At 50.1% G+C, this 22,172-nt stretch overlaps 1 protein-coding gene across 12 annotated transcripts in view; it reads right to left on the reverse strand.

Moving 5' to 3' along the window:
- PUM1 (pumilio RNA binding family member 1) overlaps positions 1-22,172 on the reverse strand; it is a 993,892-nt gene that overhangs the window by 283,422 nt on the left and 688,298 nt on the right. For all 12 annotated transcript variants that reach the window (XM_078681891.1, XM_078681883.1, XM_078681895.1 and 9 more), the window contains one exon: positions 20,152-20,388. In XM_078681891.1, the coding sequence (XP_078538017.1) occupies positions 20,152-20,388 (237 nt within the window). The remainder of the gene's footprint in view (positions 1-20,151; positions 20,389-22,172) is intronic.

Below are 22,172 nucleotides of genomic sequence, written 5' to 3' on the forward strand. Positions count from 1 at the left end.
CAACGCCTCATCCTACTGGAGTGGACCACAGCTGTGGAGGAAGTTCTTTCTCATTGCTTCTGAGGTTGTTTCGCCGCAGAGGAGTGCTGTCTATTTCCTCCTCTGCTTCGCCCAGGTCTGCGCCGTTGAAACTGCGACCTCTGCTGAGACTGCCCCTGGTTTTGCGACGACCAGTTGGATGTCTGCCCCTGTTGTTGAAACGACCTCTTGTCATAGGGGCGAAAACGACGTCGGAACTCCTTCTTCTTCTCTAGGCCAACCGCCTTTAGAGTATCAAACTCCGCTTTCATTTTGGCCATCTCATCATCTGCATGAGATCCAAATAATGTTGACCCATTGAATGGCAGATTCACTATTTTCCTTTGGGCATCTGGCTTAAGGCCTGTGAGGCGCAGCCATGCCGACCTCCTGGAGCATATGCCGTGGGCATACCCATGCGCTGCAAGATCCGAGGAATCAGCCGCCGCACTTATACTCTGGTTTGCGACCAAACCACCTTCTCCCACAATCTCAATGAAATCTTTCTGATCTTCCTTAGGTAGCTTCTCTGCAAATCTAGACAGAGTCCCATAAGAGACGATCATAGCGACCCAGCAAAGCCGCAGCACTGGCCACTCATGACTGATCCAGCTGTGTTACACATCCTCCGCCCCAAGGAGTCCACATTTTTACTGTCTTTGTCTGGCGGAGAAGATGAGACAGATGTAGCAGAGTGGGCCTTCCTGGCCGCTGCCACTCTTCGAGAGTAAGGAGGTGGATCTGTACGCAGGAAAAGAGGATCCTGATCCGGCGCTTTATACTTTTTTGCAATTCTTGAAGGTCCGGAGCCCACCGTAGCTGGTGTCAAGAAGGTCTTCATTGCCGGTTCTAACAAACCAGGCACTAACGGAAGAAGAGGTCTAGCAGACGACTTATGATGTAGCATTTAAAAAATGACAGAAGACTTCACAGGAGGTACTGTCATCGTTATATTTAATTTGCTAGCCCCACAGCATAATACCTCATTGAAAGTTCCCAGATCATCCACTGGAGATATCCTGGAAGGTGGTGTTGATGAGATCGTGGGCAAATAGTCCCTGTAAGACGATCTCGATGAAGAGGAAGAGGCAGGAGATCTATGCCTGCTCCTAGGAGTAGCAGAACGATGAGACCTACTGCACTCCCTAGAATGCGAACGCCTCCGCACAGGAGATCTAGATCTTCGTGGAGAATCACCAGCCGGTGTCCTTGAAGCTGTCAAAGTAAGAGGCCTGTCATTAGGCCCTGGCTGCATCTTCCAATGGCGTATGCTTTCCAGCCATCTAGGAGACATGTTCACAGGAGGTGCTCTATGCAACCTGCACACCTGCACCATCTGAATTCCCATTGAGGAAGAAGATGCTGAAGAACTCCGAATAGACTGTGGAGATCTTTAAGGAGCCCCTCTGGGAACCAATTGCCTGTCCCTTGAGGTTGAGTTCCTCGACGTCGAGCCAGAATGTGCCACAATAGAGGACTCTTTATACGGAGAGGCTCTGATTACTGAAGACCTGTCCACAGATGTCCTCGACGTCCGGTCTTTCGACGTAGACTTTGAAGGGTCAGCCAAAGCCCTCGACGCCGATCCTGACCTCGACAAAGACCTATGAGAGGTACGAGAGGCCAATCCAGAGTGTCTCGACGCCGACCGTGAGGCAGGTGGCGGAGACCTCAACGTCGACTTGCTCGATGTCGTTTGCTTCTTCGACGTCAACAGAGCCCTAACAAGCCTCGAGCCCGATGGAATGTCTTGACGTCGAACCATGTCTCGACGGCGAACGCGATCATCTTCTTTTTTCAGGTCTCGACGTCCAAGGTCTACCTCTCGACGTCGATCTCGCTTTCTCTCTCGACATCGATCTCGCTCTTCCTCTCGACGTCGACCTCACTTTCTCTATCGACGTCGATCGTCCCACTCTCGACGTCGTCCTCACAGCAATCGAGACCAAATGCCTCGACGGCGACCTCGACCTCCGCTTTGACGCTGACTTGTGCCTTACCGGCGATAACCTCGACGTCGATGTACTTCTTTCCACTGGTCTCGACGCAAACTCACTTTTTTCGCCATCGACGCTTCGTGATGCCGTTTTTTCTTGCTTTTACCTTCAGGAGAAGCAGACCTTCGACGTTTCGACGAAGAGGGTGGTCTTCCAGATGACAACTCACTTCTTGCCCCCTTTTCATGCTGCCTTTCCCTCTCCAGAAGTCCCAAAAGCCGAATCTTCTCTTTCCTTTAAAGTTCTTCTGGAAAGCTTGAGGCAATGATAACATTTTTCCACATCATGTGTGGAAGGTAGACAAACCACACAAACAGAATGTGGATCTGTTTTTGACATCTTCCCACAGGAAGGACATTTGTAGAATAAAGATGGCATAACTGACCAAGAAATTCTAGAAGAATTAGTCAAAAAAGGTAAAATATTACCACCAGCAACAAATACTGTCAAATAAGACAGGAAAAAAACAAATTCTGACTGAAAAACAATCAAATTCAGCAGAGCTCAAGTTCCAGGTTCCTCACTTAACAAGCCGGAATAAATAACTGACCTAACTGTCACCTGTGGGGCATGATGGGAGCAGAGTTCCCCCTGGAGGCCTTAAAGGCAAAGTGTTCAGATTCTCTGAGGCCTTAAAGGCGAGGTGCCAGTCTGATTTTCTGTACAGGGATGTTATTTCTTTATGCAGCCTACATAGGCTAATTGCCTTTTATTACAGTTTCTTTGATGAAAATAAAATGTTTTTCTGTCTGTGGAATGCATTTTAGGCTCCTGCCTTTTTCTTGCACTGTTTTCTATGGTTTATTTTCATTCTGCAGAAAATATGTAATTATGGCTTTACTAGCCTATAAGTTATGGTTGGGCTGCATATTATTAGTGTATACATGTATATGTGTATAATTTGTTTAGTACTATGTACTCTTATTATATATTTACACATATATATGTATTTTGTTATATGTTCTGGGTTCCCGCTCATGGGCGGAGATTATTCAGTGCTTATGACTATTAATGAGTATCCCCTGGAAGAGAAGCAGTTTTTCAATATTCCATACAAACCAACTCCACACTTAAAACTATTTTCAAGAAAAGCAGTCTATGTAATCCTATGGCAGGAAATAGTTCTCGGTTTACAGGTAAGTAGTTATTTGTGGGAGTTGGTATTCTGCAATTAAAACCATGAAACATCCTCAGCGGCACTTGGGCGGCCGGGTGCAGAGTGCTGAGGCCCAATGTTATCTAATGGGGGATTGGGGGCCTCCGGTTGGTGGCTGATCACAAGCAGGCCACAAGGTTGTGGGAGCAAAGCTCCTGGTGCTAAGCTCAGGGCAAAGAGGGATCAGAGTTAGCACCCAATGTACACCAGCAGCTGCGCAGGGGCGGCGGGGTGCAGGGTGCTGTTTTGGCATTGGGTGCTTGTTGATTTCAATGGGATTCTCCGGTTGCAACAAAGCCTGCATGTTCGGACGAAGATCTTCTGGAGGTGACCACTGGTTGGAGAGGTAAGTTGTGATGCCTGGGGATGTTGAGAAACCATTGGTTGGGCCACCCAAGGTATTGGGATGTCAGATGAAGGGGTGTCTTTAGGAGTCAGGTTTTCTTACCAGCTCTGGTCGCGGGGATCCTCCAGAAGGGGGTAGCAGGCTTCGCTTGGAGATTCGAGGCAGGTCAGAGATCACCAGATCTCAGGTCAGGATTGCCAGGGAGACCTCCTCGTGGTGTTGGGCCATTCGACCTCAGGCCGTGGGAGTCGGTGCAGAGTGGTGCAGACTTGCAGTTCTAGCTAGGGCCAGAGTCTGTTGGTGAGCAAATCCAGTGCTCACAGGAGACAAAGTCTTGGGTTTGGGAGGCAGGGCAGGCCCTTCGAGTTCTTGAGGTCGGTGGGTGCAGGACACATCAGGATTTCGCTGGAGCAGGCTCGAGGTACTGACAGGCCAGTAGGGCCGGGGACAAGTCAGTGGATGTCGTCCTCCTCTTAGTTTCAGCAAGACTTCTTCGGTCCATCTTCTTCTGGTCGGTTCTTGTCCGAGGAGGCAAGGTTCAGGGTTGCCCTTAAATACTTGATTTAGGGGAGTTACAGGTAGGTAAAGGTTGGGACCAATGGGTCCCTTCCTTGGGGTGGATACACACCCTATTATGCCACCCTCAAGTGGGAGTGGGCATAGGGCTCGCTCTGGTTCTCTGGGTTTCCGTCTGCACGATGGCAGGAACTGAGAGTTGCGCTTCATCTCACCTCCCCACTTGAGGGGTGGGGTTGGCAAAGGTGGGCACTTCCTCACTTGGGTTTCTCATGCTGATTCTCCCACCTAGAGTGAGGGCCAGAACCAGTGGGGGCCAGTTGCTGAAAACAGCAAAGACTGAGGTAGCTCAAAGGCGGCAAGCTTTTGAAGCTTCCCCTTTGTGGACCCTGCCCATCCTGGGTAAGGAGTCTTGGCACCTCGTCCCAGGATGTGCATTGTTTCAGACTCCCGAGAGAAGCAGGCTCTCGACTCAAGGGTCCAGAAACATGTCTGGTGGTGGAAGCTGGCAAGCAGACACTACGCCAGGACACTAGAATTAAGTTGTTTTTCAAGGGGCATCTCTAGGATGCCTCCAGAGTACATGTTTCATTAAATCCCACACTGGCATCAGTGTGGGTGTAATGTGCTGAGCGGTTTGACACCAAACTTTCCAGTTTTCAATAAAGCCATTATGGTGCTGTGGAGTTTGTAATAGACCAACTCCCAGCACCATATACTCTTAATGGCATTACTGCACTTCCAATGTCTAGGAATTGGCTTATACACTGTAGGGCTACAGGGCTCATGCACCTGTACCTTCACCACTGGTATAGTGCACCCAGGTAGAGGGGTGACTGATCTATGCCAGGGCAGAGTGTTATAAGGCATGGCACACAGGGATGTGTGATATGTCGACTCTTCACTTTGTTCTGCACCAAAACAAGAAGCCTGCAATGGCAGTGTATGTAAAGATACAGGGCCTCGAAGGGTGGCACAATAAGTACTGCAGCTCTTAGAGGCCTTCCCTGGCCACAACACCCTTGGTAACTATGGTACCATTTACAAGGGACTGACCTGTGGCCAAAGAATGCCAATTGGGTTTTGTTTGCAATGCAGTTTAAGGAAATAACATAGGCCCTGGGTACCTTAATGGCAGGTACCCAGGGGACACCAAGGCAAAGTACATTAGCAGTTTGGCAAAATGTGGGGGCAACCATGCAAAAAGAGGGCACTTTCTTACACAAGTCAGGACATATTTTATTTTCAGCACACAGTGTATAGGGTTAATCTGTAAAAAAAGCAAAAGTCAACTTCTTAATTTAAAGATTGTGAGAAAGTGTCATCTTTATTGCATGGGCATGCCCCCACGGTTTGCTGAATTGCTGATGTGCTTTGACTGAGTGTGCCCTGGGCTCCTGCCAACCAGATGCCCAGGGTCTGTGTTACTTCCCTAAAACTGTTTTGAAACTAAAACCCAATTGGCGTCTCTGGCCACCTGTCAGCCCCTAGTAAATGGTACCCTAGGTACCCAGGGCATGGTGACCAGAAAAGTTCCCTAAGGGCTGCAGCACTTATTTTGCCACCCTTAAGGGCCCTGTACCCTGACACCCACACACTGCCTTTGCAGGCTGCGTGTCTAAGTACAGAACTAAACAGAGAGTCGACACGGCACACATCCCTGTGTGCCATGCCCACAAGCTCACTGCCCAGGCATACTTCAGTCACCCCTCTAGCTGGGTGCCCTATGCAAGTGGTGAGGGCACATGTGCATGAGCCCTGTGCCCCTACAGTACCCAGGGCCATTCCTGGGCACTGTACGTGCAGTGCTGCCATTAAGAGTATATGGTGCTGGGAGGTCATTACCCACAACTCCACGATGGCTTCACTGAAGACTGAAGTTTGATATCAAACTTCTCAGCACATTAAACCCGCACTGATGCCCGTGTGGGATTTAATGTAAAATGCACGACAGAGGGCATCTTAGAGATGCCCCTGAAACCTAACCAACTCCCAGAGTCCGGACTGTGTGGCTGCCGAGGCTGCCACCACCAGACATGTTTCTGGACCCTTGGGTCGAGAGCCTGCCGCTCTCGGGGGCCTGAAACAATGCACATCCTGGGACGAGGTGCCAAGCCTCCTCCCCCAGGATGGGCAGGGGAAGCTTCAAAGGCATACCACTTTTGTGAGCTTCTCCAGGCCACTTGCTGTACTCAGCATCTAGCCCCCACCGGTTCTGACCCCCACTCTGGCGGGAAGAATGGCGGGAAACCCTAGGTGAGGAAAGTGGGTGTGCCAGCCTATGCCAAATCCACCCCTCAGGTGGGAGAGGCGAGGTGAAGCACGACTCCAGGCTCCGGCCATCTTGAAGATGGGGAGCCCTACCCAATCACAGCTAGGCTCCTGCCTCCCTCCCACAGGAGAGGAGCAGGCTAGGGGGTGTACCCACCCCAGGGCAGGGATCCATTGGTCTCTGCCCTTGCCCTACCTGCAACGCCCATAAATTTAGTATTTAGGGGCACCCTGAACCTTCCTTCCTCAGATCCCGATGGCAACAAGAAGAAGAACAAGACCACCTGCAATGCAGCTGCTAACAAAAGGATGACACCCACTGACTTGGACCCAGAACCTTACAGGCCTGTTGATCCTTGAACCTGCGAAACTCCGGCATCTCCTGCGCACAGCAACCTCAACAACCCCGGAGGACCTGCCTGCCTTGAACCTTCCAAAAGACTGGGACTCCCAAGAGCAGTGGTTTTCCACAATCAGCAATACCCCTGGTGCCAGCCAGGAACCGCAAATCCAGCACATTCTGCACCCGCCAAGCCCCGCCTGTGCCTGAGTGACCCAGGACCACTAGGACGTCCCCCCGGCGACTGACTCGAAGTGCAGTGCCCAAAGACCATCCTCGACAAACCAGAAGACACCTGCAGTCTCAGAACCAGGGACCCCTCCAACTGCGACCAGCTGAGGGTAAGATTTCCCGACACCAAAAGACACCACTGCACCCGGCGCCCTGCGGCTCCCTGTGCCTTCCTTTGGGGTACCTACTTCTTCTTCAAGATCCCAACTTACCTCGCGAAGTGGTGGTCGCACATTTAGAATCTCCATCCCAGAGTCTGCAGCCTTTGTTCACTTTTTAACTTTCCCATTGGATAACATTTAGCGCCCGACGGCTCAAAAGCACCCTGCACCCAGCCGCCGAATGCCGCTGGAAGTGCAACACCTACCCAACTCTACTTCCCCCTTCCCCATAGAAAATAACCAGGAGTCCAGCTCACACAGCCGCGTGGCCTGCTTGCAGCCACCAACCAATCAATCAATCATATAATTTGTAAAGCGCACTACATCCCCACAAGGGTTTCAAGGCGCTGAGGGGTGGGGAGGAAGGGGGTGCTATTGCTACTGGTCGAACAACCAGGTCTTGAGTTGTCTCCTGAGGTTAGAAGGTCTTCGGTTTGTCGCAGGATGAGGGGGAGGGTGTTCCAGGTCTTGGCGACGCGGTGGGAGAAGGATTTGCCTCCGGCTGTGGTTCTGCGGATGCGTGGGATAGTAGCCAGGGAGAGGTCTGCGAAGCGGAGATTCCTGTTGGGTACGTAGAAGGAGAGTCGGCTGTTGAGATAGGCTGGGCCAGTCTTGTGGAGTGCCTTGTGTGCGTGGATCAGGAGCTTGAAGGAGATTCTTCTGTCGACAGGGAGCCAGTGCAGGTTCCTCAGGTGGGGGGTGATGTGGTCGCGGCGCGGGCCGTTGAGGATCAGGAGTGCAGAGGCATTCTGGATTCTTTGCAGTCTGTTGATGAGTTTGGTCGGGGCTCTGGCGTAGAGGGCGTTTCCGTAGTCGAGTCTGCTGCTGACTAGGGCCTGGGTGACTGTTTTCCTTGTGTCTGTCGGTATCCATCTGTAGATTTTGCGGAGCATCCGGAGGGTGTTGAAGCAGGAGGAGGAGACAGCGTTCACCTGTTTGGTCATGGTGAGTTTCGAGTCGAGGACTCCCAGGTTGCGTGAGTGGTTGGTGGGTGCGGGGTCCCCAGTGATGTGGGCCACCAGGAATCGTCCCACGCTGAGGGGTTGGGCCCGTGGATGAGGATCTCAGTCTTGTCTGTGTTCAGTTTAAGGTGGCTATCCTCCATCCAGTCGGCAACGGATCTCATTCCCTGGTGTAGGTTGGATTTGGCAGTGAGGGGGTCCTTGGTGAGGGAGAGGATCAGTTGCATGTCGGAGTAGGAGATTATGTTGAGGTCGTGATGCGGGGCGATGCGTGCAAAATGTGCCATGTAGACGTTGAACAGCATCGGGCTGAGGGAGGATCCCTGTGGGACGCCGCAGATCTCGGAGGCTTCGGATTGGAACGGGGGGAGGCAGACTCTCTGGGTTCTGCCGGAGAGGAAGGAGGAGGTCCAGTTCAGGGCCTTGTCTCGGATCCCTGCGTCGTGGAGTAATGTGCGTAGTGTGCGATGGCAGACTGTATCGAAGGCGGCGGAGAGGTCCAGGAGGATGAGGGCCGCCGTCTCGCCGTTGTCCAGTAGTATCCAGATGTCTGTGGTGGCGATGAGGGTGGTCTCGGTGCTGTGGTTGCTGCGGAAACCTGACTGGGTGGGGTCCAGGATGCTGTTGTCTTGAAGGTAGCGGGTGAGTTGGAAGTTAACTAATCTTCTCGATGACCTTAGCTGGGAACGAAAGCAGGGAGATGGGCCAGAGGTTTTTCAGTTTGCTCAAGTCCGCCTTGGGTTTCTTCAGTAGAGTGTTGATCTCGGCATGTTTCCAGCTTTCAGGGAAGGTCGCGGTCTTGAAGGAGAGGTTGGTGATGTTGCGTAGGTGGGGTGCGATGGAGCTGCCGGGTTTGTTGGAGATGTGGTGTGGGAAAGGGTCAGACGGCGAGCCGGAGTGGATTGTGCCCATGGTCTGGATTGTGTCTTCGTTGCTCGCGCTGGCCCAGGTTGTCAGGGGGTCGTTGTCGGTGGGGTGAGATTGTTACAGCGTGTTGGGGCCTGTTAGGGACATCCGGGGGTTGAAGCTATCGTGGATGTCGGTGATCTTGCGCTAGAAGAAGGAGGAGAGAGAGTCGCACAGGCCTTGCGACGGTGGGATGTCGTTGGCATTGGAGCTGGAGAGTTCCTTCACTGCGTTAAAGAGCTCCTTGCTGTTGTGTGCGTTGTTGTGGGGGTGGTCCTTGAAGGAGGTTCTCTTGGCGGTCCTAAAGAGGGGGTGGTGGTTGCGGATGGCGTCTTTGTGGGCTGTGCAGCGACTTCTCGCTGAGCCATATATTCTACAACTTCAGACAGGTGCACTTTGACGCTAGGAGTTCCGGGGTGAACCAGTTGGCTCTCTTGTTGGTGTCTTTGGCGCAGTCCATCCATCGTCTGAGGGTGCGTGCTCCCTCGTCGGGGTTAGTCGGTGGGTTGAGTGCGGAGTGAGGTTTGTCGTAGTTGTACTTTGGTGATTTTGCCCCAGCAGCGACGGGGGATCTGTAGGGTGCGGTGAAGTGAGACGGGTTTCCGGAAGGTGAAGTGGATGCAGTGGTGTTCGGTCCAGGTGGGTTCGGAGATGTGGCTAAAAGAGACGTGTGGGCTAGAGGAGAAGATGGTGTAGAGCGTGTGGTTGGCGATGTGACGAGCTGTTCCAGTCAGAGGTTGGCGAGGTTGTCTATCAGGGTGGCGGAGTTGTTGTCGTTGTTGTTCTCCAGGTGGAAGTTCAGGTCTCCGAAGAGGATGTAGTTGGTGGAGGTCAGTGCGTGCGTGCGTGCTGATGAAGTCGGCGATGGCGTCGCAGAATTGCGGTCGGGGACCGGGTGGTCTGTAGATGAGGGTGCCTCTTAGGGATGTCTTGGGGTCCGTGTGGATCTAGAAGTGCATGTGTTCGGCAGTGCTGAGAGTGTGGTCGGTGTTTGTTGAGACCCTGATGGTTTTCCTGTGGACGATGGCGATTCCTCCTCCAACTCCGTTGGTGCGATCTCTGCAGGCAATCTTATATCCGTCGGGAATGTCTATGGCGATGTCTGGGGAGGAGGCTTCGTTCATCCAAGTCTCGGTCAGGAAGGCGACGTCTGGAGATGCGGTGTCGAGTAGGTCCCAGAGCTCGACGGCATGTTTGCGTGCGGAGCGGGTGTTGATCAGGATGCATCGGAGCTGGTTGTGTTTTGTCGTGGCGGGTGTCTCTGCGTCTTCGATGCAGGAGAAGCAGCAGTTCTGGCAGGGCCGTGGGTGCACTTTGGGGTGGCTCTGCAGCAGGCGAGGGTTCGTCCTGGGTTGAGAGCGATGAGGGTGCTGGTGTCATATCGGAGGCGGTCTTCATGGCTGGTGCGGGGGCCATGGGTTCTGGCGCTGGGCGCGGTCCAGGCGCAGACAGGCTTGCCTTAGGCGCGCCCGCTGCGCGGCTGGGCAGCTGCCGTCATTTTAAGGGGAGCTGGGAGGGAGGAGCAGCTGGGAGGCAGGGGTCAGCGAGTGGGCGCGGGGCCGCAGGGGCAGCAGCAGCGGGAAAGTGGTCAGTGGGCAAGGGGGGTGGGGGAGCGAGGAAACAGCGCACAGGAATGGGCAGCAAGCAAGGAACAAAGCCAAAGGCCCCCTACCCTCTATTGGATTGCATTGGGCCTACTCTACAACCGGCTGCCCCTGTGCCGCTGAGGGGGTGACTACTGTACCTTTCCGACCCTGGGAGACACTTGAGTCTACGCCCAGAACCTTAACTCCACCAGTCGAGTACTTACCTAAAAGCCGATAACTCCCTTTCCCCCCATAGGTTAACATTGACTGGTTTTCACTTGAAATTTCTTATAAGTGTGGAGTTTTGAAACTTTAAAATATTCATCTAAAATCAGCCGAATAACGAATTCCGAATTACTCACCTGTGATCAGGGGGGAAGCCAGTACTGTACCTTTTAGCCCAGTACTTAACCGCAAAAGTAATCCTAACTGTACTTACCAGTTACCTGCATTTTCTTGCATAGAAAACCATTGACTGTTCTTCTGTGAAATTTCTTCTAAGTGTTGATTTTTGCAAACAACAAATATTCTTTAAAAATCGTATTAAATACCAAAACGTAATTACTTACCTGCCTTGGGTAGAGGTCCCAGAGCTGAACCTAGGAGTCCAGTACTGGATTACAAAAGTAACGAGAACCTACTTTACCTGTGACTTGAATTTCCTCCCATTGGTTAACCTTGCTTGGTTTTTAGGGCTCGCCTTTACCATTCCGAAGGAATGGGAAATGGCAAGAATTCAAGTGCTCGAAATGATCGTGAAACCACCGCTTTCTTTCGTGGTGTTTTCTTCGAGTGCACGTACAGGCACGTGCTTTTGGCCCATACACTTTCATGGCCATCTGTTCAGGCTAATGGCCCTCCCCCAGCACAGAGCGCGCATCGCGGCCGCACAGCACATCAAAGGGCTTCTCCCAGCGTGTGCTGTGCGGCTTCTCCTCCCCTAATTATGTGGCCGGCCGTACTTGTGTTTCCCGGCCGCTCTTGTTGGCTTTGTGAGCTGATGGCATGTTTAGTTTACACACACAACGTTTCTCTCGATTTTCTATTCCCGGCCGCTCTTGTTGGCTTTGTGAGCTGATGGCATGTTTAGTTTACACACACAACGTTTCTCTCGATTTTCTAGTTGTCTGTATTAGGAATATATATATATTTTGGGCTTTTCTAACAAAACGCACCTAGCTGTTGGCATTTACTTTAGAATTCACGGATACACACGGAGCAGGTACAGCACAGGCAGCAGCAATGCAAGCGTCCCTCACACACAGAGCAGGTACAGCACAGGCAGCAGCAGTGCAAGCTTCCCTCACACACAGAGCAGGCACAGCACAGGCAGCAGCAGTGCAAGCTTCCCTCACACACAGAGCAGGCACAGCACAGGCAGGAGCAGTGCAAGCTTCTCTCACACATAGAACACGTACAGCACAGGCAGCAGCAGTGCAAGCTTCCCTCACACACAGAGCACGTACAGCACAGGCATCAGCAGTGCAAGCTTCCCTCACACATGGAGCAGATACATCTCAGGCAGCAGCAGTGCAAGCTTCCATCACACATAGAACACGTACAGCACAGGCAGCAGCAGGGCAAGCTTCCCTCACACACAGAGCAGGTACAGCACAGGCATCAGCAGTGCAAGCTTCCCTCACACACAGAGCAGGCACAGCACAGGCAGCAGCAGTGCAAGCTTCCCTCACACACAGAGCAGGCACAGCACAGGCAGCAGCAGTGCAAGCTTCTCTCACACACGGAGCAGGTACAGCACCAGCAGCAGTGCAAGCTTCCCTCACACACGGAACAGGTACAGCACAGGCAGGAGCAGTGCAAGCTTCCCTCACACACGCAGCAGGTACAGCACAGGCAGCAGCAGTGCAAGCTTCCCTCGCTCATAGAACAGGTACAGCACAGGCAGCATCAGTGCAAGCTTCCCTCACACACAGAGCAGGTAGAGCACAGGCAGCAGCAGTGCAAGCTTCCCTCACACACAGAGCAGGCACAGCACAGGCAGCAGCAGTGCAAGCTTCCCTCACACACGGAACAGGTACAGCACAGGCAGCAGCAGTGCAAGCTTCCCTCACACACAGAGCAGGTACAACACAGGCAGCAGCAGTGCAAGCTTCCAACACACATAGAACAGGTACAACACAGGCAGCAGCAGTGCAAGCTTCCCTCACACATAGAACAGGTACAGCACAGGCAGCAGCAGTGCAAGCTTCCCTCACACACAGAGCAGGTACAGCACAGGCAGCAGCAGTGCAAGCTTCCCTCACACACAGAGCAGGTACAGCACAGGCATCAGCAGGATGTGAGTCCCTTGCTCATTGCACCATCAGGATTCAAGCAAGCCGGGCCGAAGACGGCTGAAATGCCAGAAACCGGTCCCCGGAAGCTTGTTTCCTTCCCAGTGTAAGAATTGGCTTTTGTAGTCTGGTCTGCCCTGTTCCCATGATGCACTGGGCCAGGGACAGACTAATTTGCATACAGCCAGGTTCTGAAACTGGGATGGTGCAATGAGCTAAAAAACGGTGTTGGATCTAGCCCTGATCTCTTGACTGGGTGAGAGTATTCTGCTTAATTCAGAGACTCTGTCCATCACCACCCCTTGTTGTAAATATTTTTGTCCACCCTAAGCGTGGAAGGGTATACTCAGATGTGAGTCCCTTGTTCATTGCACCATCAGGATTCAAGCAAGCCGGGCCGAAGACGGCTGAAATGCCAGAAACCGGTCCCCGGAAGCTTGTTTCCTTCCCAGTGTAAGAATTGGCTTTTGTAGTCTGGTCTGCCCTGTTCCCATGATGCACTGGGCCAGGGACAGACTAATTTGCATACAGCCAGGTTCTGCAACTGGGATGGTGCAATGAGCTAAAAAACGGTGTTGGATCTAGCCCTGATCTCTTGACTGGGTGAGAGTATTCTGCTTAATTCAGAGACTCTGTCCATCACCACCCCTTGTTGTAAATATTTTTGTCCACCCTAAGCGTGGAAGGGTATACTCAGATGTGAGTCCCTTGCTCATTGCACCATCAGGATTCAAGCAAGCCGGGCCGAAGACGGCTGAAATGCCAGAAACCGGTCCCCGGAAGCTTGTTTCCTTCCCAGTGTAAGAATTGGCTTTTGTAGTCTGGTCTGCCCTGTTCCCATGATGCACTGGGCCAGGGACAGACTAATTTGCATACAGCCAGGTTCTGAAACTGGGATGGTGCAATGAGCTAAAAAACGGTGTTGGATCTAGCCCTGATCTCTTGACTGGGTGAGAGTATTCTGCTTAATTCAGAGACTCTGTCCATCACCACCCCTTGTTGTAAATATTTTTGTCCACCCTAAGCGTGGAAGGGTATACTCAGATGAGAGTCCCTTGCTCATTGCACCATCAGGATTCAAGCAAGCCGGGCCGAAGACGGCTGAAATGCCAGAAACCGGTCCCCGGAAGCTTGTTTCCTTCCCAGTGTAAAAATTGGCTTTTGTAGTCTGGTCTGCCCTGTTCCCATGATGCACTGGGCCAGGGACAGACTAATTTGCATACAGCCAGGTTCTGAAACTGGGATGGTGCAATGAGCTAAAAAACGGTGTTGGATCTAGCCCTGATCTCTTGACTGGGTGAGAGTATTCTGCTTAATTCAGAGACTCTGTCCATCACCACCCCTTGTTGTAAATATTTTTGTCCACCCTAAGCGTGGAAGGGTATACTCAGATGTGAGTCCCTTGCTCATTGCACCATCAGGATTCAAGCAAGCCGGGCCGAAGACGGCTGAAATGCCAGAAACCGGTCCCCGGAAGCTTGTTTCCTTCCCAGTGTAAGAATTGGCTTTTGTAGTCTGGTCTGCCCTGTTCCCATGATGCACTGGGCCAGGGACAGACTAATTTGCATACAGCCAGGTTCTGAAACTGGGATGGTGCAATGAGCTAAAAAACGGTGTTGGATCTAGCCCTGATCTCTTGACTGGGTGAGAGTATTCTGCTTAATTCAGAGACTCTGTCCATCACCACCCCTTGTTGTAAATATTTTTGTCCACCCTAAGCGTGGAAGGGTATACTCAGATGTGAGTCCCTTGCTCATTGCACCATCAGGATTCAAGCAAGCCGGGCCGAAGACGGCTGAAATGCCAGAAACCGGTCCCCGGAAGCTTGTTTCCTTCCCAGTGTAAGAATTGGCTTTTGTAGTCTGGTCTGCCCTGTTCCCATGATGCACTGGGCCAGGGACAGACTAATTTGCATACAGCCAGGTTCTGAAACTGGGATGGTGCAATGAGCTAAAAAACGGTGTTGGATCTAGCCCTGATCTCTTGACTGGGTGAGAGTATTCTGCTTAATTCAGAGACTCTGTCCATCACCACCCCTTGTTGTAAATATTTTTGTCCACCCTAAGCGTGGAAGGGTATACTCAGATGTGAGTCCCTTGCTCATTGCACCATCAGGATTCAAGCAAGCCGGGCCGAAGACGGCTGAAATGCCAGAAACCGGTCCCCGGAAGCTTGTTTCCTTCCCAGTGTAAGAATTGGCTTTTGTAGTCTGGTCTGCCCTGTTCCCATGATGCACTGGGCCAGGGACAGACTAATTTGCATACAGCCAGGTTCTGAAACTGGGATGGTGCAATGAGCTAAAAAACGGTGTTGGATCTAGCCCTGATCTCTTGACTGGGTGAGAGTATTCTGCTTAATTCAGAGACTCTGTCCATCACCACCCCTTGTTGTAAATATTTTTGTCCACCCTAAGCGTGGAAGGGTATACTCAGATGTGAGTCCCTTGCTCATTGCACCATCAGGATTCAAGCAAGCCGGGCCGAAGACGGCTGAAATGCCAGAAACCGGTCCCCGGAAGCTTGTTTCCTTCCCAGTGTAAGAATTGGCTTTTGTAGTCTGGTCTGCCCTGTTCCCATGATGCACTGGGCCAGGGACAGACTAATTTGCATACAGCCAGGTTCTGAAACTGGGATGGTGCAATGAGCTAAAAAACGGTGTTGGATCTAGCCCTGATCTCTTGACTGGGTGAGAGTATTCTGCTTAATTCAGAGACTCTGTCCATCACCACCCCTTGTTGTAAATATCCCTCACACACAGAGCAGGTAGAGCACAGGCAGCAGCAGTGCAAGCTTCCCTCACACACAGAGCAGGCACAGCACAGGCAGCAGCAGTGCAAGCTTCCCTCACACACGGAACAGGTACAGCACAGGCAGCAGCAGTGCAAGCTTCCCTCACACACAGAGCAGGTACAACACAGGCAGCAGCAGTGCAAGCTTCCAACACACATAGAACAGGTACAATACAGGCAGCAGCAGTGCAAGCTTCCCTCACACATAGAACAGGTACAGCACAGGCAGCAGCAGTGCAAGCTTCCCTCACACACAGAGCAGGTGCAGCACAGGCAGCTGCAGTGCAAGCTTCCCTCACACACAGAGCAGGTACAGCACAGGCATCAGCAGTGCAAGCTTCCCTCACACACGGAGCAGGTACATCTCAGGCAGCAGCAGTGCAAGCTTCCATCACACATAGAACACGTGCAGCACAGGCAGCAGCAGTGCAAGCTTCCCTCACACACAGAGCAGGTACAGCACAGGCATCAGCAGTGCAAGCTTCCCTCACACACAGAGCAGGCACAGCAAAGGCAGCAGCAGTGCAAGCTTCCCTCACACACAGAGCAGGCACAGCACAGGCAGCAGCAGTGCAAGCTTCTCTCACACACGGAGCAGGTACAGCACCAGCAGCAGTGCAAGCTTCCCTCACACACAGAGCAGGTACAGCACAGGCAGGAGCAGTGCAAGCTTCCCTCACACACACAGCAGGTACAGCACAGGCAGCAGCAGTGCAAGCTTCCCTCGCTAATAGAACAGGTACAGCACAGGCAGCAGCAGTGCAAACTTCCCTCACACACGGAACAGGTACAGCACAGGGAGGAGCAGTGCAAGCTTCCCTCACACACAGAGCAGGTACAGCACAGGGAGAAGCAGTGCAAGCTTCCCTCACACACAGAGCAGGTACAGCACAGGGAGGAGCAGTGCAAGCTTCCCTCACACACAGAGCAGGTACAGCACAAGTGCAAGCTTCCCTCACACACAGAGCTGGTACAGCACAGGCGGCAGCAGTGCAAGCTTCCCTCACACACGGAGCAGGTACAGCACAAGCAGCAGCAGTGCAAGCTTCCCTCACACATGGAACAGGTACAGCACAGGCAGCAGCAGTGCAAGCTTCCCTCACACATAAAACATGTAAAGCTCAGACAGAAGTTCTACTTGTTTCTTCTCTCTCTCTCACACACACACACACACACACACACACATGCATGCACAGATATAGCACAGGCAGCATCAGTGCAAGCTTCCCTTGCATAACCGGTGCAGCACAGGCAGCAGCAGGGTGCGCGCGCACACACACACACACACACACACACTCCCCCCACCCCAACACCATCCCCTGCATAGAGAACAGTTACAACACAGGCAGCAGCTGTGCAAGCTTCCCTCACGTCGAATATTCCAGCACTGACAGCAGCACTGCTTGTTTCTCTCACACACCAGGATACAGCACAAACCGTAGCAGACAAGCTTCCATTAGTCTCAGTACAGGAAGAGCCTCCTTCATATTAATAATTATAATCATTACTAATGCAATTATTTTTAAATGAACATTCGTATAGCGTTAACAAACACTACCAAAACAAAATCTCTTGGTGCTATTAAGTCAACAAGGACTACAAGTAGAAAGGGCGTGTTTTATGCACCGCTTGCAGGTTGTCAAAACACAAATTAAAGGCATTGTCATTTAGAATGCCAGTAGCTCTCAAAATCTCGCAAATACGAGACCTATTGCATTGCAAATACAAATGCAGGCAAAGACAGAGTTCAAAAGTCAGATGCTTTCCGAGAGCGCCTGTTCGTGCCCGAACCCCCTTCCTGCTTGCTGCTTCTTTTCTTCTTTCTCCCCTTCGTAATAAAGTGGCAAAGATGAAAGACTCCTCCATACATTTTTAACTGTTTTAATCCTTGTTCAAAGCGCTATTTGCTCTACACTGTAAAATGATTTGTACTTAAAGGCGCAACACGCATCTCAAGTCTGTCAATTCAAATATTCAATTGTTTTTTTTAAGGAAATGCATTTCGCAGTCAACCATGAAACTGAAGCCTTATGCCAACAACATCCTACTAACTCACTTATCGCCCTGCATGTCAATTTCAAATTTATCACAAGTGGTTATAGAATTCAAGGTTCTCATGATATACAATAAACTGGCCAAAGTGCAACTCAATGTCCATGTCTAAATATAGGACTGCACACTCTATAGAAGACTACATGTCAAGTGGATTACAAAGAAATTGAATTATCAATGCATTTTAACCAGCAGGAATATACATGAGATGATTACAAATAACCTTAAACCATTGCAGAAATAACTATTCTAGTGAAATAGTAAAAATTTCAACTCTCCCTATGGAGTAGGATTGACAGCATTACAATGACAGTCTTACCATGGTCCAACTATGCCTTCGATATACTACCCTTAGGAGTACCTTGAACCACAACAAATTGTATAAATTGTATAAGGTTGCCAATTATCAACAAGCATTGGTATAGCCAATAGGTCTCACTTTTGGGAACTTATAAATATTGAGTTATGCAGCACAAAATCCTTGGTGCAACAACATCAACTGTTGCATGGCTAAACACTTATAAGGTCCAAAACGGCGAGACCTATTGGCTATGCCAATGCTTGTCACTGAAAAGTTTTTAAGTGTCAACTTTGAAAATACATTTATATTCTTTAAAAATCACAACTGTAACCAAAACGCTTTACGTAACCGTTTACAGCTTTTGTCCCGGGACTGAATCCAGGATCCAGTCCTGTGGTTAGAAAAGTCATCCTTAAAGTAATCAACTGCATTTATGTAGAAAAACCCATTGAGGTCAATGTTAAATTGTGTTTGAAATTGTGTTGCCTATTGCAACTACTGTCGCGATTGTACTTACAAAGTCTATTGCCTTTTTGCAAAGTAATTACCTAAAGTCACTCCTATTGAGAAAAGTATATTTTGATACCTGTTGGTTTTAAAATAAAACAACTATATCATTTGATATAAAACAATTGGCCTAGAGTTCCGTTCTTGAGTGTGTGAAACCTTTTGCTGACTGGGTGTGTACAACAAATGCTTTACACTGTCCTCTCATACTGGCTTACTGCTCGACCAAGCTACCACTTTGGAGAGTAAGGTAATATCTAACTTTAACTTCTGTCATCACTCTGGAGACTGGGGACTCTATATACACTGTACCTTACTTTGGTCCAGTATATATAGAGCCACTTTCTTACAATGGCCCTCCAGTTGCCTCTGCTGTACAGGTCTACATAGTGCTGACCCACCAATAGTTAACTAGAAACTGACTCAGGGTCCAGTACTTTTACTCTTCTGATAGAGGAGGCTGGCTGCCACAAGCAACCAGAAGGCCTTCCTTAAAGGTTCCCCCAATCCGGGAGGAGCATCCAGAGTTGGTGTTGCGTAGTGTTCACTCCGAGATCAGTTCTGTGAAGCTCAGTTTCTACATGTAATTTGCTTCGGTTTGGTGGTTGGATGTGCCTTTGTTGCCAAGGAAGATGGACACAGCAAGGAAACAGGGTAGCTGGCTTTCTCAGTTTCAGCTGTACCTATACTTGAGACAAAGAAATCGGATGGCACCTCCCCCATCACTGGTGATGGTTTGATGGTTGTGGGGGGGTGGGTGTATATGTGTGTGTAGGGGGGGTGCTGGTGTTCATTTTCGGCATGTCTGTGTGCATGCCTGTGATTGGGTTGGGTGGAGAATGATTGTGGGGGATGGTTAGCTGTGCAAATACAGTGCGTGGGCTGTCCTACATAAAAAATTAGGCCACTATTTAGGGCAGCACACATGTTTACTAAACAGACAATGTATAAATGTCATACCCATGTGCCAGACATGTAGCCGAACAACTCATTTATGGGGACTGACAGGATCATTTACACTACAGTGAAGGTTATTTAGAATACATCTTAATAGGGTCTCATAAAAAGGTTGAGCCTTCGACTAAAAGGACATTGCCACCACAGCCAGTTAACTCAGGCCCAGGATGAGACAGCGCTAGCAAATCTCATTGAAAACTAATATACCCTCTGGGGACCCCTGACATCATATCATAGCTCTAACAATAATAAAAAGGTAAAAAACGGGGTGCAAGTGAGAACCTAAAATAACCTCCAGTGGGCTTACAATGATGAGCTCCTTGGTGGAGGAAGCATGCAGGCTGGTCCATAAACGAACAGTAGGGCAACAACTTCTAAAAGATATGCAGAGTATTTTCATCCCAAGAACTAACCAATGGTTACAACTGGAGAAGAAACGGAAGGTAGTGTTAGAAGACGTTTTGAAAGACACTTTCTGAAAGTAGATATAAGAACTTGGAATAAGGATAAATGTGGCTCATGAGGCAATCTATTCCTTAATAGCAAAGTAAATCTGTCAAAGTCAACTTGCCCTTCTTCCATCAAAGATGGACAGTAGGACAAATTTAAAGCACGGACCACTTGTAAGCTTTACAATCCCAGCATACTAATGGCTATACCCCTATGAAAATATTTTCCAATTTTAAATACACAAACATTACTGGAAATGTAGCTATTGACGCTACCTCAACACAGACACCTGCATGATATAAACATTCTTACCAAGATTTAAACTGGATGATGACCCATGTGATGATAAAGAAGGAGGTGGTGTTTGAGAATGACTAGGTCCCTGACTGGGAAGAGGCATGCCGACAGGTCCAGGTGAAGAGGAAAACCCAAGACCATTATAAAAACTGTGTCCAATGGGTGTTAAACTGCTAGACGTCCGCTTGTAAAGGTCACTGCTGCCAGTCAGCGAGTCTCGACGGGAACCACTGCCAGTAGTAGAGTTTGCAACTGTGACATTCGGGAGTGAGAAAAAAGAAAAGAATCATTAACTTATGTACAACACAGCAACAATATACACATTTTGTTAGCGTTATGATATTTAGATGCACTAGAAAAACAAGTTACTAACCTACGGTAATGCCTTATTTGGTAGAGACTGTAGGAAGTGGTCTCCTTTCGACATGGTCAACGCCACTTTTTGCCCTAGCACCGACTCTCAACTGAAAGTGCACTGGGTCCCTGCTAACCAGATCCCATTGCCGGTGCTCTTTCCCCTAAATTAAGGTAAATGTTTAATAGTACAACAACTGGAAAGGCCTTTAGCTCGCCTGTAAGTCCTTTGTAAGTGGTACCCTGGCACCAAGGGCATGGGTACTAAAGAGGGTTCTCTAAGGGCTGTAGCATGTGTTATGCCACCCTAAGGGACCAACACACAAACTGCATCCAGACTGTTATTGCAGGCTGCGTGAAATGGTGCAAACCATTTTGAAAACATGACACGGCACACTCCCTGTGCGCTATGCCTATGCACACTGTATAAACTATATGCAAGTCACCTCTAAAACAGGCCTTAAAGCCCTAAGGATGGGAGCATTATATGTGAGGACGTAAATGAAAGAGCAGATATGCCTTGTGATTTCTGGTTCTATTGTCATGACATTGCAAATGTTCAGAAGCCGTCTTGAACATATGTACTGGTCATTACAAGTTACTTCGCTACAAAATAGCTTCACATAAAATAATGGTGCTTGGTAGCATACATCTAGTATTAATAAATCTGTACTGCTGCCAGTACCAAATTTATGGTGACATGCCCCCAGGGGTAGCCTCTAAGGTGCCCCCTGAAACGCTAGTAGTTCGTTAGTGTGCTGGCTGACTGGTATCACCCACCTGCCACCACAGATGAGTTCCTGAGCCCTGTAGGTGAAAGCCTGCGCTCTTAGAGGTCAGGAACAAGGCCTGCTCTGGCAGACCGTGATCAAACGTCCTACAGCAGGTTGGCTAGTGATTTAGCATAGCAAACACAAGGAGATGATGAACTGAGCGCTGTAGGTGAAAGCCTGCGCTCTTAGAGGTCAGGAACAAGGCCTGCTCTGGAAGACCGTGATCAAACGTCCTACAGCAGGTTGGCTAGTGATTTAGCATAGCAAACACAAGGAGATGATGAACTGAGCGCTGTAGGTGAAAGCCTGCGCTCTTAGAGGTCAGGAACAAGGCCTGCTCTGGAAGACCGTGATCAAACGTCCTACAGCAGGTTGGCTAGTGATTTAGCATAGCAAACACAAGGAGATGATGAACTGAGCGCTGAAACTTTTCAGACAATCTCCCCCCCCCCCCCAGTCACAGATCTGGGCTGAACCCCTCATTCTTTAGCTCACGTTGCCACCTCAGTTCAGACCAAGCTATATGCAAATAAATCTTGACCCTGTGCCTCATGGGAACAGTCCAGCCCAAACTGCCAAGCCAGGTCTTCTCTGAACCTGAAACAAGCATCCTGGGACTGGTTTCTGGGTAAGACCCTTCATCAGCCAGGCTAGCATGAATCCAGTGGCAAAGTGAGCAAGGGACCCACGTCTGGGCATACCCTGCCAACTTAGGGCGAACAAAGCAAACACAAGAAGATGATGTACGGAGTGCTGAAACTTTTCAGACACTCAACCCCAGTCACAGATCTAGGTTGAATCCATCATCATTCTTTAGCTCTCTGAGAAGCCTAAGCTGCTCATCCACACTGCCACAAATAGAGCACTTGTGATTATTAATTTAAGCCAATACGTGTTTTCTGGATTTTT

The sequence above is a fragment of the Lissotriton helveticus genome, chromosome 3_1 (genome assembly GCF_964261635.1).
Source record: "Lissotriton helveticus chromosome 3_1, aLisHel1.1, whole genome shotgun sequence".
Lineage (NCBI taxonomy): Eukaryota > Metazoa > Chordata > Amphibia > Caudata > Salamandridae > Lissotriton > Lissotriton helveticus.